Source organism: Mya arenaria, chromosome 16, assembly GCF_026914265.1.
Source record: "Mya arenaria isolate MELC-2E11 chromosome 16, ASM2691426v1".
Classification (NCBI taxonomy): domain Eukaryota; kingdom Metazoa; phylum Mollusca; class Bivalvia; order Myida; family Myidae; genus Mya; species Mya arenaria.
The window spans coordinates 8,852,593-8,872,000 of NC_069137.1; the positions used below are offsets into that span (position 1 = coordinate 8,852,593).

At 37.6% G+C, this 19,408-nt stretch overlaps 1 protein-coding gene across 4 annotated transcripts in view; it reads left to right on the forward strand.

Moving 5' to 3' along the window:
- The window catches only part of LOC128222541 (uncharacterized), a 55,793-nt gene extending 48,994 nt beyond the window's left edge, over positions 1–6,799 (forward strand). For all 4 annotated transcript variants that reach the window (XM_052931588.1, XM_052931590.1, XM_052931591.1 and 1 more), the window contains one exon: positions 2,394–6,799. In XM_052931588.1, the coding sequence (XP_052787548.1) occupies positions 2,394–2,442 (49 nt within the window). In that variant the 3' untranslated portion in view covers positions 2,443–6,799. The remainder of the gene's footprint in view (positions 1–2,393) is intronic.
- The last annotated feature ends 12,609 nt before the right edge of the window (positions 6,800–19,408 follow it).

A 19,408-nucleotide genomic window follows, 5' to 3' on the forward strand; every position in this document is an offset into this window, starting at 1 on the left:
GAGCCAACGTGTATATCGAGTCATGCAATATCGAGCCAACGAATATATCGAGTCATGCAATATCGAGCCAACGAATATATCGAGTCATGCAATATCGAGCCAACCAGTAAATTGAGCCATGCAATATCGAGTCATGCAATATCGAGCCAACGAATATATCGAGTCATGCAATATCGAGCCAACGTGTTAATCGAGCCATGCAATATCGAGTCATGCAATATCGAGCCAACGAATATATCGAGTCATGCAATATCGAGCCAACGTGTATATCGAGTCATGCAATATCGAGCTTTGCAATATCGAGCCAACGTGTATATCGAGTCATGCAATATCGAGTCATGCAATATCGAGCCATGCAATATCGAGCCAACGTGTATATCGAGTCATGCAATATCGAGCCATGCAATATCGAGCCAAGGTGTATATCGAGTCATGCAATATCGAGCCAACGAATATATCGAGCCATGCACTATCGAGCCAACGAATATATCGAGTCATGCAATATCGAGCCAACGTGTATATCGAGCGATGCAATATCGAGCCATGCAATATCGAGCCAACGTGTATATCGAGTCATGCAATATCGAGCCAACGAATAAATCGAGTCATGCAATATCGAGCCAACGTGTATATCGAGTCATGCAATATCGGGCCAACGAGTATATCGAGCCATGCAATATCGAGCCATGAAATATCGAGCCATGCAATATCGAGCCAAAGTGTATATCGAGTCATGCAATATCGAGCCAACGTGTATATCGAGTCATGCAATATCGAGCCAACGAATATATCGAGTCATGCAATATCGAGCCAACGAGTAAATCGAACCATGCAATATCGAGTCATGCAATATCGAGCCAACGAATATATGGAGTCATACAATATCGAGCCAACGTGTATATCGAGCCATGCAATATCGAGCCATGCAATATCGAGCCAACGTGTATATCGAGTCATGCAATATCGAGCCAACGAATATATCGAGTCATGCAATATCGATCCAACGTGTATATCGAGTCATGCAATATCGAGCCAACGAGTATATCGAGCCATGCAATATCGAGCCAACGAATATATCGAGTCATGCAATATCGAGCCAACGTGTATATCGAGCCATGCAATATCGAGCCATGCAATATCGAGCCATGCAATATCGAGCCATGAAATATCGAGCCATGCAATATCGAGCCAACGAGTATATCGAGTCATGCAATATCGAGCCAACGAGTAAATCGAGCCAACGTGTATATCGAGCCATGCAATATCGAGCCATGTAATATCGAGCCATGCAATATCGAGCCATGGAATATCGAGCCAACTAGTATATCTAGCCATGCAATATCGAGCCAAAGAGTTTAGACTGTACGGATTTTGCAATTTTAAAATGAACCTTTTGCAGGTATTTTTTTACATATCAATGCAAAACCTATTTAAAGGTGAGGAATACATTAGCGTATTCAGTATCGTTGTGAATTTACAGATTAAAACAACATTGAAGATACAGTTTTTAAAAATTGCCACATATTACACTGACCAAGACGATAAATCATTTATTTTTTTTATTTACAAATCCTAACTCGTATCTATTGTTTTTAGTGCTACCCAGACCTATCGTGGAATATTGCCGAACCCACAATAAGTAAGCGGGATTTAATTAAAAACACGATCTTGAAAGGATCCGCTTGATATTAACAGTGATCTTAACTGACTACGGGTATTGACGTCAGTTAGAAACGTCACACGCGCGTTTTGCCGAATTGTGCAAAAATGAATGAAAAACTTAAGGTACGCACCAAAACTGTACTTGTCTTTTTTTCCAACAAGCCTAGTTACCGACTTATGCGCGTGCACTCTGATCGGATATTTCAATCCGGACCGGAAACACATGATGGATATTATTAGTGATGACAGTGATTGTGATTGTGACGCAATCGTTGACTAAAAGGGTGATACCCTACTGGTTATGAATGTGCGAATGCGTCGGGCGGATTTAAAATATATATATATATATAAACTTATTACAAACAACCCAACACTATGAAATCGTTTAAAACTCTTTTTTTATTATAAGAATGAAACACAGTTAAGCATCTGGGGTGGTATTCAATTTGCAACTTAAGTTAATCATAGCGTCATACATCATTTACTTCATTCACTGTATTGGACAGTTATAAATAACAAGTAATCCGATTAGCTGCATCGTTCTTAAATTCAATTAAAAAAATATAATGAATACCAGCCCAGATGTTTCATAGTTTAGATACACACTGATCTAAAACGCCTTAATAAGCTATTAATGATATAACTTGTTAGTTTGAATAAAAATAACATTTTTTTTAAAAATAAAACGGATATAAAATTATAACCTAGCTGAAATGTTTCTTTCGATTCAGGTCTGCACTCGCTATGTCCACTGCAGTGAAGCCCGAAGTTACGGAATAACCACGCATGTAGAACGGACGTCGGAATATTTGACAACGTGAGATCACTACGGAGAGTTTATTCATACTAAAGTGCACTCATGCAAAGTGTAAGAAGAACAATGTACACAATTGGTGCCTGCAATGGGGAAACTAGAGTACACTCATGCAAAGTGTAAGAAAAACAATGTACACAATTGGTGCCTGCAATGGGGATACTAGAGTACACTCATGCAAAGTGTAAGAATAACAATGTACACAATTTGTGAGACCGAACGAATTTGGAATCGCTTTTGTAGATACTTAAATTACAAATTCATGTAAGCACACATTTCTGTAAATACTCTCGTCATTTGATAGTTTTTTCACAAGGTATAGAAACATCCATTTTCTTGAACAATATGTATCGGTTTTTTTTAAAAGATCGTTTGAAAGATAATTGCTTAGTTTCTTATTGATAGAATGATGTAAATATGCGTTTTAAATTATAACAACATAGGTACATACGGTGGAAACAATATAGTTTGTTTTCCATTTGCCCCCCCCCCCCCTTTATTAAGAGTCACCTTCTGCATTCTGCCCCCTTTATCAAGAGTTATATTGTGTATTTTGTTCCCCTTGATCAACAGTTACCCTTTCCAACTGGCCCCTTTATGAACCGTTATCTTTACCATTTGGCCCTTTTATCAAAAGTTGTCTTCTTTATTCTCCCCCCTTATCAAGTGTTATCTTTTATATTTAGCCCTTTTTATAAGAGTTATCTTTTCAATTTGGACCCTTTATCAAGAGGTATCATTAAATTTATCCCCCTTTTTTAAGAGTTATCTTTTATATGATACCATTTTCATCAAGAATTATCTTTTCAATTTGGGCCCTCTTTACAAAGAGATATATTTCCTATTTTGACCCATTAATCAATTAATTTATTTGGTATCCTTTATCAGGAATGATCTTGTCCATTTGGCTCCCTTTTTCAAGACTTATATTTTACATTATGCACCCCCCCTTTATCAATAGTTCTTATTTTTCTCCATTTGGTTCCCTACATCAAGAGTTATCATTTATAATTTTCCCCTTTATCAATAGTTCTTATTTTCTCCATTTGGTCCCATACATCAAGAGTTATCATTTATTATTTTCCCCTTTATCAATAGTTGTTTTTTTTCTATTTTGTCCCCTATTTGTTCAGATATCATAGAATAAACATAGTGTGTTTTAAGATTACATATACAGTATGTATCATTCGAGGAAAAGAAACAAGCAAAAGCGTGTATAAAATACTGTCTTCTGTATACATTTGTCCATGATTCATTTTTGTTTTCTTTTATTTATACATTCATGAACATTTTTTCAATATCCTTTATCAATCAGTATATATTGAGACAGAAATAATTGTGTCGTTATGTTCCTATTCATAAGTTCTGATCATGATAAATGATAGGTGAATGTTTGCTTTGTACAATTTGTAAATATGTTTTTTGAATGAAAATACGTTTTTTTTTAACTTAAAACACGAAGAAATGAAAAATTGTTCGTACTTCTGTGCATGTTTTGATGCATTTTGTGTTAAATCTATTACTTACAAGAATTTTAATCCTATATTTCCAATATCTTTCAATTGTAGTTTTCTTTGGAAGTAAATAATAGTAATACGTAAGCGGTACGAGAAAAGAAAGATCATTGTATGATTACTTTTTTAGCTTTTAATAACCTGTGGAAATCTTGTTTTGGTACATAATTGAATTCATGACGAAAAACTTTATGAAAAACTGAAATAAATCAATATGTACACGTTTCATTGAAATTTACTAATTATAAATATCTTTGTATATACATTAACCTTTGTTATTCATATCAGTTGTAGTATTCCCATATAAAAAAGTACATTGTTCATTTATTCAACTGATTAGACGGTGCATGTACGTACTGAACATTGTATGATTTTATGTATTTTGCTTTGTATAACTTATGATCAAAGTTATTGGATGAGTTATTCTTTCTTAAAGGGAAAGACGCATTGTTTTATTGATTAAGAATTGAATTTATAACAAAAAAAAAATCATGAAAACCATGACACCATTTGTATTTTGCTTTGTATAGCTTGTGTATATAGTAATTGGATGAGTTATTGTTTTCATAAAGGGAAAGTCGCATTGTTTATATAGAATTGAATTTATAACAAAAAACTTCATGAAAAACACAAATATATCAATATGTGAACGTTTCTTGAAATTTCCTTTTATGGAAATTTCTGCATATCATTTTAAACCTTTGTTATTCAGATCAATTGTAGTATTCCCATGTAAATAAGTACATTGTTCATATATTCAACTTATTAGACGGTACATATAGGTACTGATCATTGTATGATGTTTTGTCTTTTGCTTTGTACAAGTTTTGAACATAGTTAGTGGATGAGTTATTGATTTGTGAAATGGAAAGGCGCATTAACAAATGAAGTTGACGGTACAAGAACGTTAGTTAAATTTATTTACCTTTCCATTGTAATATACAATTAGTTCATTTATTGAACTTGGTAAACGTCACATGGACGAAGGTTAATGATGTCTGTTATTCATTTACATTCCGTAAGTTAATTACTATATTGCTCAATTACTGAACGTAGTCGACGTTACGTGATTGTATGTTGATTGACACAATATGGTGACTGATATGTATTTGCTTTCCCCAATTGTTGTACTTATGTTGTTCAATTACTGAACTACATAGACGAACATGAACGTAAGGTTATGGTGTTTGCAATTTATTTATCTTTCCCATGTTCATTTCTATTTTGTTCAATCATTGAACTTAGTAGATATAACATTAACGTACATTAATGATGTCTGCAATTCATTTACTTTTCAATGGTTAATTACTATATTGTTAAGTTTATAAGCTTAGCAGATGGAACAATAACGTAAGTTAATGATGTCTGCAATTTATTAACTATTTGCATATTAATTACGATATTGTTCACTTATTGAAATAAGAAGACGTAGTATTAAGGTAGGCTTATGGTGTCTGCAATTTATTAACTTTTCATCAGTTAATTACGATATTGTTCAATTACTTAACGTAGTAGATGGAACATTAACGTAAGTTAATGGTGTCTGCAATTTATTTTTTTCCATATTAATTACGATATTGTTCACATATTGAACTAAGTAGACGTATTATTAACGTAGGCTTTTGGTGTCTGCAATTTATTAACTTTTTATAAGTTAATGACAATATTGTTTACTTATTTAACTAAGAAGACGTAATATTAACGTAAGCTTATTGTATCTGCAATTTATTTACTTTTCATAATTATTGCGTTTCGACATGAGGGTGTTTTAAAAAAAGGCAAAGGGTGTTTTTGTTCGAAATATGGCCAAATCTTAACTGTCTAGGACACAATCGTTAACAAGTTTCAAAATAATGTAAGTGCTTTTTTATTCAGTCTTATACAGTTTATAAAATAAAGATATAACTTTATTCGATAAAGTCAAGTATTCCCAATCATGAATTGAATATCCTGCATTGTGAGCTTTCAATCACCCTTATTGTTTATAATAATGTTGTAAAATATAAGTGCTACAAACATGCTGTGTTAATGACCTCTGATATAGACACAATTCATAGATGAAAAATTTGAAGTCGTTGCATGGACGATGTGTAATTATTCCGTTTTGTATTGAGTGGACTAGTGAGTTTTAATTATGTGTATTGATGGTGTGTATTAACTCTGTGTTTGGATGGCGTGTAATATTTTTATGTGTGTATGGTGTGAATTGACTCTATATATGGATGTTGTTTAATAACTCTATGTATATACGATGTGTAATAACCCTATGTATACACGGTGTGTAATAACTCTATGTATGGATGGTGTTTAATTTCCCAATGTATAGACGGTGTGTAATAATATATTTTGGATGGTATCTAATAACTGTATGTATGGATGGTATATAATAACTCTATTGTGTGTATGGACCGTGTGTAATAACTCTATGCTTGGAATGTTTTTAATAAATATATTTTTATGGTGTGCAATAACTCTTTTTAAATGGTTGATGTGTAATAATTGCATGTGTGGGTGCTGGGTAACAGCTCTATGTTTAGATAGTGTGTAATAACTCCACATACAGGTTGTGTGTAAGAAATGTGTGTATGGATGATGCATTCTTACCATATGTAAGGATTATGTGTTAAAAATGTTTGAATGGATTATGTTTAATAACTGTATGTATGGATTATGTGCAATAACTGTTGTATGGATTATGTGCAATAACTGTATGTATGGATTATGTGTAATTACTGTATGTATGAATTATGTGTAATAACTGTATGTATGGATTATGTGTAATAACTCTATGTAAAGATAGGTAACTCTATGTATAAATTGTGAGTAGAATTATGTGTATGGATGATGCATTCGAACTATATGTATGAAGTGTGTGTAATAAGTATATGTACGGACGATGTGTAGTAACTATGTATGGATTGTGTGTAATAAGTATATGTACAGACCATGTGTAGTAACTTTTCACGGAGTACTAATTTGTCAATCAAGTGGAGTCGTATTTTTACTGTAAAAATGAGCATATCTAGCTTTGTTCATAAATATATTATTTTTTTTAATTTAAATTTCAGCCAATAATTGAATAGATGTGTGTATGATATATATTGTTTTCAGAGATTGAACAAATGTGTTTATGTGGTGTGTATTGCTACTAGAAATTGAGTAAATGTGTGTGTTTGATAAACATTGCTATGATAGATTAAATAAATGTCTGTGATTATCTGTTTTGTAAATTTTCATTTCTTATAAAGCACGACTAAATGGGCATTTGACCTTATGTAGTACTTTCTAGATGGCACTTATTTGTTTTTCTGCAATACAGAATTAAAGAAAAGAATTGCATAATCTTCATGGTTGTGCTTACGTTTTTGGTTTCAAAATATGGAAGTCAGGTTGCCGGTCAACTGGCTTATCTTATGACACAAACTACGTTTTATTTGGACAGGTAATAGTGGCAAAAGCCGGTTTGGTATGTTACCATGCATGGAGTTAATGCAATGGAGAATAAGCATAAAGCTCTCTATAGCAATTTCACAACTCTCTATTAAACTGAACCAAATTAACGCTCTCCCATCCGTAGGTTGTTGAAAGGTGTATGAAGAGCATAAAGTTGTATCTAACTAGGCCACAAGTCTATGAACATGAACCAAGCGTGCACAGCTCCAATGTCATGGTGTTTATAGCTGTTATATAAGCATCAAGCTGTATCTAACAAGGCCATACTTCTCTGTTAAAATAAACCAAATGTGCACAGCTCCATCTGTATGGTGTTGATAGTTGTAATATAAGCATACAGCTGTATCTAACAAGGCCATACTTCTCTGTTAAAATAAACCAAATGTGCACAGCTCCATCTGTATGGTGTTGATAGTTGTAATATAAGCATAAAACTGTATCTAACAAGGCCACAACTCTCTATTAAAATGAACCAAGCGTGTACATCTCCATCTTCATGGTGTTGATAGTTGTTATATAAGCATAAAGCTGTATCTTACGAGGCAACAATTCGCTGTTTAAATGAATCAAGCGTGCGCAGCTCCATCTTCATGGTGTTGATAGTTGTAATATAAGCATAAAGCTGTATCTAACAAGATGACAACTTGCTGTTAAAATTAACCAAGCGTGCACAGCTCCATCTTCATGGTGTTGATTGTTGTAATATAAGCATAAAACTGTGTCTAACGAGGCCACAATCTCTGTTAAAATTAACCAAGCGTGCGCAGCTCCATCTTTATGGTGTTGATAGATGTAAAATAAGACTAATGATATTTCAAACAAGGCCACAGCTCTTTGTTAAAATGAACCAAGCTTGCGCTGTTTCATCATCATGGTGTAAATGTGTTGTATAAAGCTGTACCCATCAAGGACACACTACTTTTTTAAATGAACTAAGTTTGCGCTTATAATGGTAAGACAGCTGGCTTATCTTATGACAAATGCTACCTTTTGTTTAAGCCTATAAATCAAAAAGGTCCGATCAAAGATGGCTTAGTATATAACTATGCTTGGAGTCAGTAAACCAAGCGCACAACTGTCTTTTAAAATCGACCAGGCTCTCGCTGCCCCATCGTCAATCGTTTATTTGCACCCAGAAACGCTTCCAATGAAATTTCATGATTCGTAGAAAATAAATGTCATGTTCTCTTTAAAGGACCAGAGACAAATGTGAACATTGTTACAATAAATTCATCTTGCTTCAATCAATGATAATTTCAATACAACTTGAACTTGGGCCTGGCGGTTTTGATTTATTTCCGTTTCAAGCGATAACTGATCGATATTTGAGTAATAAACCTCACAAAGAATTCATAAGCATTCTTGAAAACAGTGCAATGGCACTTACCTTGAAATAGAAGCATTCACGTGGTAAAACTAAGAATTTCAACAGGAAAAAGACTAACTGTGTATGACGATTGACAATATAAAAAAATAGAAACGTTCACTTATTTCAAGTTGCTTGGTTCAATATTCTTTAAAACAAGTTCTCCGACACGTGCCTACAAGTAGGCCTGTAGATCTCGGGAACGAACCTAAAAGTAGGTGCGTAAGTGATAAGTTCTCGGACAGGTGAATTCCAACAGGTGAGTAGTTATCGCACATGTGCCTGCCAGTAGTCGATTAGTTCTCCGACACGTGCCTGCCAGTAATCGAGTATGTTTCCGACACGTGCCTTCCAGATGGCGAGTAGTTCTCCAACACGTGCCTGCCAGTGGGCGAGTAGCTCTCCGAAAAGTGCCTGCCAGTGGGCGAGTAGTTCTCCGACACGTGCCTGCCAGTGGGCGAGTAGTTCTCCGACACGTGCCTACCAGTGGGCGAGTATTTCTCCGACACGTGATTTGTCAGTGGGCGAGTAGTTCTCCGACACTTGCCTGCCAGTGGGCGAGTAGTTCTCCGACACGTGCCTGTCAGTGGGCGAGTAGTTCTCCGACACGTGCCTGTCAGTGGGCGAGGTGTTATCCGACACGTGCCTGCAAGTAGTCAAGTAGTTTTCCTACACGTGTCTGCCAGTAGGCGAAAAGTTCGGAGGCACGTGCCCATTAGAAGACGAGTAGTGCGAACCAGTAGGCGAGTAGTTCTCGGACCAGTTTCTGTAGTTTTTAGACATGTGCCTTCCAGAAGGCGGTTAGTTCTGATACATGTGATTTCAAGTAGGTGAGTAGTTCTTAGACACGTGACTACCAGTAGGCGAGTAATTATCTGACATGTGCATACCAGTAGACGAGTAGGCGAGAAGCTTTCGGACACTTACCTACCAGTAATTGAATAATTTTGGACACGCGACAAGAGGTTAGTTAGTAGATCACGTGCCAAACAGTAGGCGAATCGTTCACGGACACGTGATTTTAAGAAGGCGAGAATTGATCGGATACTTAATAACTGGTAGGTGAGTAGTTCTCGGACACGTGCATGTCAGTAAGCGAGTTGTTTTTGAACACGTGTCTACCAGGAGGCGAGTATTTCTCGGACATGTACCTACCTGAAGGCGTGTTGTTTTTGGACATGTACTTATCAGTAGGCGGGTTGTTCTCAGACATGTACCTACCAGTAGGCGAGTTGTTCTCGGACTTTTACCTACCAGTAGGCGAGTTGTTCTCGGACATGTACCTACCAGTAGGCGAGTGGTTCTCGGACATGTAACTTCCAAAAGGCGAGTTGTATGCGGACATGTACCAACCAGTAGGCTAGTGTATCTCAGATATTACCTACCAGTAGGCGAGTTGTTTATGAACACATGTCTGCCAGTGAGTACCTACAAGTAAGCGAGTATTTCTTGGACACGTGATTCCGGATGGCGATTAGTTCTCGTGCACTTGCCTACCAGAAGGCGAAAAGTTATTCGAAATATGACTAATAGTATGAGACACTTGCCTACTAGTAGGTGAGTAGTTTTCTCACATGTGCCAACCAGTAGGCGATTAGTTCTCGAACAATTGTCTTTCAATAAGTGGGAAGTTCTAAGACCAGTGCCGACTAGAGGCAAGTAGATCGCAGACACATGCCATCCAATATCCGAGTTGTTCTAAGACTCTTGCCTTCCTGTAGTTGAGCTATTTTCGGACACGTGTCACCATTAGGCGCGTAGTTCTCTGACACTTGTCTACCAGTATGCGGAGCAGTTCACGGAAACGTTCCTTCCAGAAGGCGACTAGTTCTCGGATAAAAGTCTTCCATAAGATGAGTAGTTTTCGGACACGCGCCTTTCAGTAGGCGACAAGTTCTCTTATACGTGCCTTTCAGTAGGTGGGTAGTTCTCAGACACTTGGCTTCCAGTATATGAGTAGTTCTCGGACATGTGTCTTCCAGTAGTTGAGTAGTTCTCAGACACGTGGCTTCCAGTAGGCGGGTAGTTGTCGGACACGTGCCTTTCAGTAGACGACACGTTCTCTTATACGTGCCTTCCAGTAGGTGAGTAGTTCTCAGACACGTGGCTTCCAGTAGGTGGGTAGTTCTCGGACATGTGCCTATCATTAGGTGAGTAGTTCTCGGACACGTGCCTACCAGTGGGTGAGTAGTTCTCGGACGCGTGCCTACCAGTAGCTGAGTAATTCTCTGACATGTGTTTATCAGTAGGTGAGAAGTACTCGGACACGTCCCTACCAGTAGGTGAGTAATTCTCGGACATGTGTTTATCAGTGGGTGAGTAGTTCTCGGACACGTGCCTTCCGACTGGTGAGTAGTTCTCGGACACGTGGCATCCAGTAGGCTATGAGTTCTCGGACACGTGCCTTCCAGGTAGCGTTCTAAGTTCTCCGATACGTGACAACCAAAAGGCGAGAAGTTTTGGGACCAGTGACTTCAGTAGATGAGTAGTCCTCGGACACGTGGCTTCCAGTAGCCATGTATACGTTTTATAGCGGAAGTAAAATGTGATTTGAATCAGTGATCAACTTTCCGTTTTAAATCAAAATTATTCCCAACCTGTTGGAAAGTGTTGATTCAATCACTTGATTGAAGATACCTATCAAAATGAGGCAAAACTCATGCCATTTCGAGGACTACTACTGTCCGAGAAACACTCGACTACTGGTACATATAATGTTATCAGAAACTGCATCTTGAATTTCTTGAACATAGCGTGTGAAGTGCACGTATTAATTTATTTTGCACAACTACAGCCACAGCTGTTTGTTACAGAACGAATAACCCTGTTCTGGTTTCATATTTCAGTTCAGCAATTCAACTCCCAGGCACTGGATTCCCATTATTAATGGTTTTGTATAAAAACAGCATCCAAAATATTTCAGTATCATCTTTAGGTGTAAGATGCATCCATAAGTCATTTAAGACTTCGATATTCTGTATGACAATATCGCGGCGGATATAGAAACAGTGCTGTGATTTGTAAGTGCAAAGGGAAGTAATCACTGTGTGGAGTTTTATTTGTAATAAGTAGCTGTTTTTATATATACTATCACATGCAACGACTGACTGACATGGATGTTTAGTATAGGAGGAAGTCGATAGAAACAAGACAGTAGACAAGTTTGTATATCATGTGGTGTGTTGCTAGCTCTTACTCAATTTTGTTACTCGAATACACGAAAGACAATCACTGGAGCCATTACATTTTGTCATGCGTTGAAAATACTCCATAACAAATCTCTATGAATTAGATGGAAATGGACATAAACAGTGTGTATAGGTTCTAAATTTTCATTTTTTAAGTTTATTGAAAGTACCGTTAAAGATCACGGAATTGTTTTAATTGTTAAACATCTGAACAAACATCAAAGTCTGATCGTCTAGAACTTGCAAAACTTAATAGAGCTTAATGTTGACAACGCAAATATGTAGATGTTCTTGCTTTGTTACTATTGTATCGTAGATTTTACCAGTTCTTCGTAGTATTTAATTTTTACTAACATAGAATTGACTCGTGCACATGTAAAAACTCGAGTTGTTCTACTTGGTGCACTAGGCTCGATTTTATTAATGTTGTGGTGCCAATGAATAGGTTGTGGTGCACATTGCCCGATTTTTTTGCGCTATGTTGAGACCGGGGCTATCGTCACAGTCGTTACCTGGTAATATAATATTCTTTTAAAACATCTCGGTATCAATATCCATAATTATCTACTATGACTTTAGATATGTTATAACAGAAGAATGAGGTTGACTGAACTAAAGGCAGAATAGTTGACATGTAATATTAGGTTGACAATCCCTTTAATATTACACAATTTTAACTAACTGTCAATCTTTAGTACAATATATTTTTATTTAATGTGCTAACAGGCGATTACAGTTAAAACAAAACTAGTTTTGATCTCTTAAATGCCGATTGATTTATATGAACCGTTTTGTTACTGCTTATGTAATACATAAACAAAGAATAAACTATGTTAATAGTTGTATAATATTTGATTCAGGAAGCCAAGACATGAGCGGTAACACTGTTAAAGGCACTAGATTTAAGGCGTAGCACATCAAACACACAACGCAAAGACATGAGCGGTAACACTGTTAGAGGCAGTAGGTTTAAGGCCTAGCACTTCAAACACACAACGCCAAGATATGAGCGGTAACATTGTTAGAGACACTAGGTTTAAGGCCTAGCACATCAAACACACAACGCCGAGACATGAGCGGTAACACTGTTAGTGTCACTAGGTTTAAGGCCTAGCACATCAAACACACACCGTCAAGACATGAGCGGTAATACTGTTAGAGGCACTAGGTTTAAGGCCTAGCACATCAAGCACACGCTTCCAATACATGAGCGGTAACACTGTTAGAGGCACAAGCTTTAAGGCCTAGCACATCAAACACACACCTCCAAGAAATGAGCGGTAACACTGTTAGAGGCACTAGCTTTAAGGCCTAGCACATCAAACACACACTTCCAAGACATGAGCGGTAACACTGTTAGAGGCACAAGCTTTAAGGCCTAGTATATCAAACACACGTTTCCAAGACATGAGCGGTAACACTGTTAGAGGCACTAGGTTTAAGGCCTAGCACATTAAACACACACCTCCAAGACAGGAGCGGTAACACTGTTAGAGGCACTAGGTTTAAGGCCTAGCACATCAAACATACAACTCCAAGACATGAGCGAAAACACTGTTAGAGGCACTAGGTTTAAGGCCTAGCACATCAAACACACACATCCAAGACATGAGCGGTAGCACTGTTAGTCGCACTAGATTTAAGGCCTAGCACATCAAACACACACCTTCAAGACATGAGCGAAAACACTGTTAGAGGTACTAGGTTTAGGGCCTAGCACATCAAACACACACCTCCAAGACATGAGCGGTAACACTGTTAGAGGCACAAGCTTTAAGGCCTAGTATATCAAACACACGTTTCCAAGACATGAGCGGTAACACTGTTAGAGGCACTAGGTTTAAGGCCTAGCACATTAAACACACACCTCCAAGACAGGAGCGGTAACACTGTTAGAGGCACTAGGTTTAAGGCCTAGCACATCAAACATACAACTCCAAGACATGAGCGAAAACACTGTTAGAGGCACTAGGTTTAAGGCCTAGCACATCAAACACACACATCCAAGACATGAGCGGTAGCACTGTTAGTCGCACTAGATTTAAGGCCTAGCACATCAAACACACACCTTCAAGACATGAGCGAAAACACTGTTAGAGGTACTAGGTTTAGGGCCTAGCACATCAAACACACACCTCCAAGACATGAGCGGTAACACTGTTAGTGTCACTAGGTTTAAGGCCTAGCACATCAAACACACACCGTCAAGACATGAGCGGTAACACTGTGAGAGGCACTAGATTTAAGGCCTAGCACATCAAACACACACCGTCAAGACATGAGCGGTAACACTGTTAGTGGCACTAGGTTTAAGGCCTAGCACATCAAACACACACCTCCAAGACATGAGCGGTAACACTTTTAGTGGCACTAGATTTAAGGCCTAGCACATCAAACACACACCGTCAAGACATGAGCGGTAACACTGTTAGAGGCACTAGATTTAAGGCCTAGCAAATCAAACACACACCGTCAAGACATGAGCGGTAACATTGTTAGAGGCACTAGGTATAAGGCCTAGCACATCAAACACACAACGCCAAGACATGAGCGGCAACACTGTTAGAGGCACTAGATTTAAGGCCTAGCACATCAAACACACACCGTCAAGATATGAGCGGTAACACTGTTAGAGGCACTAGCTTTAAGGCCTAGCTCATCAAATACACACCGTCAAGACATGAGCGGTAACACTGTTAGAGGCACTAGATTTAAGGCCTAGCACATCAAACGCACAACGCCAAGACATGAGCGGCAACACTGTTAGAGGCACTAGATTTAAGGCCTAGCACATCAAACACACAACGCCAAGACATGAGCGGCAACACTGTTAGAGGCACTAGATTTAAGGCCTAGCACATCAAACACACACCGTCAAGACATGAGCGGTAACACTGTTAGAGGCACTAGATTTAAGGCCTTGCACATCAAACACACACCGTCAAGACATGAGCGGTAACACTGTTAGAGGCAGTAGGTTTAAGGCCTAGCACATCAAACGCACAACACCAAGACATGAGCGGTAACACTGTTAGAGGCACTATATTTAATGCCTATCTCATCAAACACACAACGCCAAGACATGAGCGGTAACACTGTTAGAAACACTAGGTTTAAGGACTAGCACATCAAATACACAACGCCAAGACATGAGCGGTAACACTGTTAGTGTCACTAGGTTTAAGGCCTAGCACATCAAACACACAACGCCAAGACATGAGCGGTAACACTGTTAGAGGCACTAGGTTTTAGGCCTAGCACATCAAACACACAACGCCAAGACATGAGCGGTAACACTGTAAGAGGCACTAGGTTTAAGGCCTAGCACATTAAACACACACCTCCAAGACAGGAGCGGTAACACTGTTAGAGGCACTAGGTTTAAGGCCCTGCACAGCACCACACAACGTCAAGACATGAGCGGTAACACTGTTAGAAGCACTAGGTTTAAGGCCCTGCACAGCACCACACAACGTCAAGACCTGAGCGGTAACACTGTTAGAGGTAGTAGGTTTAAGGCCCTGCACAGCACCACACAACGTCAAAACATGAGCGGTAACAGTGTTAGAGGCACTAGGTTTAAGGCCCTGCACAGCACCACACAACGTCAAGACATGAGCGGTAACACTGGTAGAGGCACTAGGTTTAAGGCCCTGCACAGCACCACACAACGTCAAGACATAAGCGGTAACACTGTTAGAGGCACTAGGTTTCAGGCCTAGCACATCAAACACACAACGTCAAGACATAAGCGGTAACACTGTTAGAGGCACTAGGTTTCAGGCCTGCACATCAAACACACAACGTCAGAAAACAACACAGACAATAAGCTAAACATGATTGGGGTGGGAGATAAACTAGTTAATTGGTTCACAATCCCACACTGTTAAAGTACTAAGTCTCAAACCTATCCCTACACTCATCAGTAATGACACTCTTGTAAGCTTTATCATGTTTCAACACCCATTAACGTGAAATCGTCTTCGGGGTCAGAATTTAATTAAATACAAAACAGTGTAATTGGAACAAATACTGATACTGATACCTAATCCACCAAGAGCATTAGTTCTTACTCCTGCAAGTAACTTTTCAGTCATATGTAGACACATATCTGACATTATTCGTCTAAGAACACTTTAATGCTTACGGGTTTAAACAATTATTGTATTATAATTTTACAAACCAGGATATCAAAGTAAATAAAGAGATGAACAAGATAAGTAATAACATATGCTGCCACATGTCGTAAGTGTTTATTTGCTAACGACCTTTAATAAATAAGGCATTATCAATCCGTTGTAAGAATAATATGTTGTTCTTTTTTCTCAAATCTATAGCTTAAAACCGCTAACTTTTCTATTTTCGTTAATATTTTGAGAGGTGAATATTCTTTACAATTTATTTTTACATTTAGTCGTACATCGTTATTCGTAATGTGTTTTTATCAGTATAAAGCTAACATTAAAGTCAAAATGTTACCTATCTTATAGCACATAGAACAAATGACATTATATTTTCTGTACATGGAAAACCTACTGGCTTATGCCATCTTCCTGACTATACTGGTTATATGTGTACATATAATCCTATTCACGATAAAGCAATTGTACATTTTGCAATACTTACATCACCACTTGGTTTAAAGTTTGACATTAGCACATATGTTTAAGCTCTCCCAGACTCTGATAATTCTGAGCTCCAGTTATGTATAAATATATCTGTTACTTTCTGCTTAAAAACATGTCAAAATATAGCAAATTAGCAGCATATTATTGATTACTAACACTCCGACATCAACAAACAAACCAACGAAGATCACACAGCGTCCCCTATTCCCATCTTCCGATGTCACACGAATGTCGACGCTCAAACGACCAAACAGACCATTACACAGTGCCACGGGCTCCGCAGTAAGCGTCCTCCGACGTCAATTGATGTTAACGTCCATAGAAACTGGCATAACCGACGACCACCCAGCGACACCTGCCGCTGATTCTACCATTTCCAAACAAAACCTCCAACATTAGCGTTACGCCCTGTGCTCACGTCCTACCCACACAGGCCGGAAGCACGAACTCCCAGAAGTGTTTTGTTACATCCCTGTTCGCCGTATACCTACATCGCCAAAGTATCCCAAAGTAACTTGATGATTTATAGGAAGAAATACGAATGTATTCCTTAATATTTAAAGAAGTATAGTATTAACAAGAACATATATTAGCATCTTGCAAGCTATAATGACCATATTATTTCAACGTATCATTTATGATATTATATACAAGACTAAAATTCCTATCGAAAATATGTAAATAACGTAAATGTCTAGAAGAAACAACTAATACAATTCAATGCATAACCAATATACAAAAATATGACAATATACCAATAATTACTTAGTCAAATAAAATTGAAGTATTGAAATACTTTTGAATATTTTTTTTTCTTTTTAAACATAATTACCTCACTTAGCAATGATAAATGAACAAAATAAAAATGTAATAAAACTTTGTTCTTCTCTTTAAATCATGAAAAAATGGTTCCCTCATAAATAAAATAAAAACAAGACAAACGAAAAATGCTAATCAAAATACAATATTTGTGACACATATATCATTCAATACAGATCTTTGTAATTAGCCTCTTACAAGATATGCCAATGATTCACAATTCGTGTGTCTGTCTAATTCTATACACATGTTATATGACATAATTCTAACAAATTTTATAGCTTGCATATTAACTACATTCAGCCAAAATCTAATAACATGAACATCACGTTTACTTAACAATGAGGTTCTACATAGCTCATCAATTCTGTCACGGCAATAACATGTACAGCACGTTTTCTTAACAATGACGTTCAACCTAGCTCACAATTTCTGTCACGGGAATAACATGTACAACACGTTTACTTAACAATGACGTTCTACCTAGCTCATCATTTATTTGATGGGAATAACATGTACAGCACGTTTACTTAACAATGACGTTCTACCTAGCTCACAATTTCTGTCACAGGAATAATATGTACAGCACGTTAACTTAACAATGACGTGCTACCTAGCTCACAATTTCTGTCACGAGAAAAACATGTACAGCACATTTACTTAACAATGACGTTCTACCTAGCTCACAATTTATGTCACAGGAATAACATGTACAGCACGTTAACTTAACAATGACGTTCTACCCAGCTCACTATTTCTGTCACGGGAAAAACATGTACAGCACGTTTACTTATTAATGAGAATCTACCTAGCTCACCATATTTGTCAACGGAATAACATGTACAATACGTTTACTTAACAATGAGGTTCTACCTAGCTCATCATTTATTTGACGGGAATAACATGTACAGCACGTTTACTTAACAATGACGTTCTACCTAGCTCACCATTTCTGTCACGGGAATAACATGTACAGCACGTTAACTAAACAATGACGTTCTACCTAGCTCACGATTTCTGTCACGGGAATAACATGTACAACACGTTTACTTAACAATGACGTTCTACCTAGCTCACCATTTCTGTCACGGGAATAATATGTACAACACGTTTACTTAACAATGACGTTCTACCTAGCTCATCATTTATTTGACGGGAATAACATGTACAACACGTTTACTTAACAATGACGTTCTACCTAGCTCACAATTTCTGTCACAGGAAAAACATGTACAGCACGTTTACTTAACAATGACGTTCTACCTAGCTCACCATTTCTGTCACAGGAATAACATGTACAACACGTTTACTTAACAATGACGTTCTACCTAGCTCACCATTTCTGTCACAGGAATAACATGTACAACACGTTAACTTAACAATGACGTTCTACCTAGCTCACCATTTCTGTCACAGGAATAACATGTACAACACGTTAACTTAACAATGACGTTCAACATAGCTCACAATTTCTGTCACGGGAATAACATGTACAACACGTTTACTTAACAATGACGTTCTACCTAGCTCACAATTTCTGTCACAGGAATAACATGTACAGCACGTTAACTTAACAATGACGTTCTACCTAGCTCACCATTTCTGTCACAGGAATAACATGTACAACACGTTAACTTAACAATGACGTTCTAACTAGCTCACAATTTCTGTCACGGGAATAACATGTACAACACGTTTACTTAACAATGACGTTCTACCTAGCTAAAAAATTCTGTCACAGGAATAACATGTACAACACGTTTACTTCACAATGACGTTCAACCTAGCTCACAATTTATGTCACAGGAATAACATGTACAACACGTTTACTTAACAATGACGTTCAACCTAGCTCACAATATATGTCACAGGAATAACATGTACAACACGTTTACTTAACAATGACGTTCTACCTAGCTCACCATTTCTGTCACAGGAATAACATGTACAACACGTTTACTTAA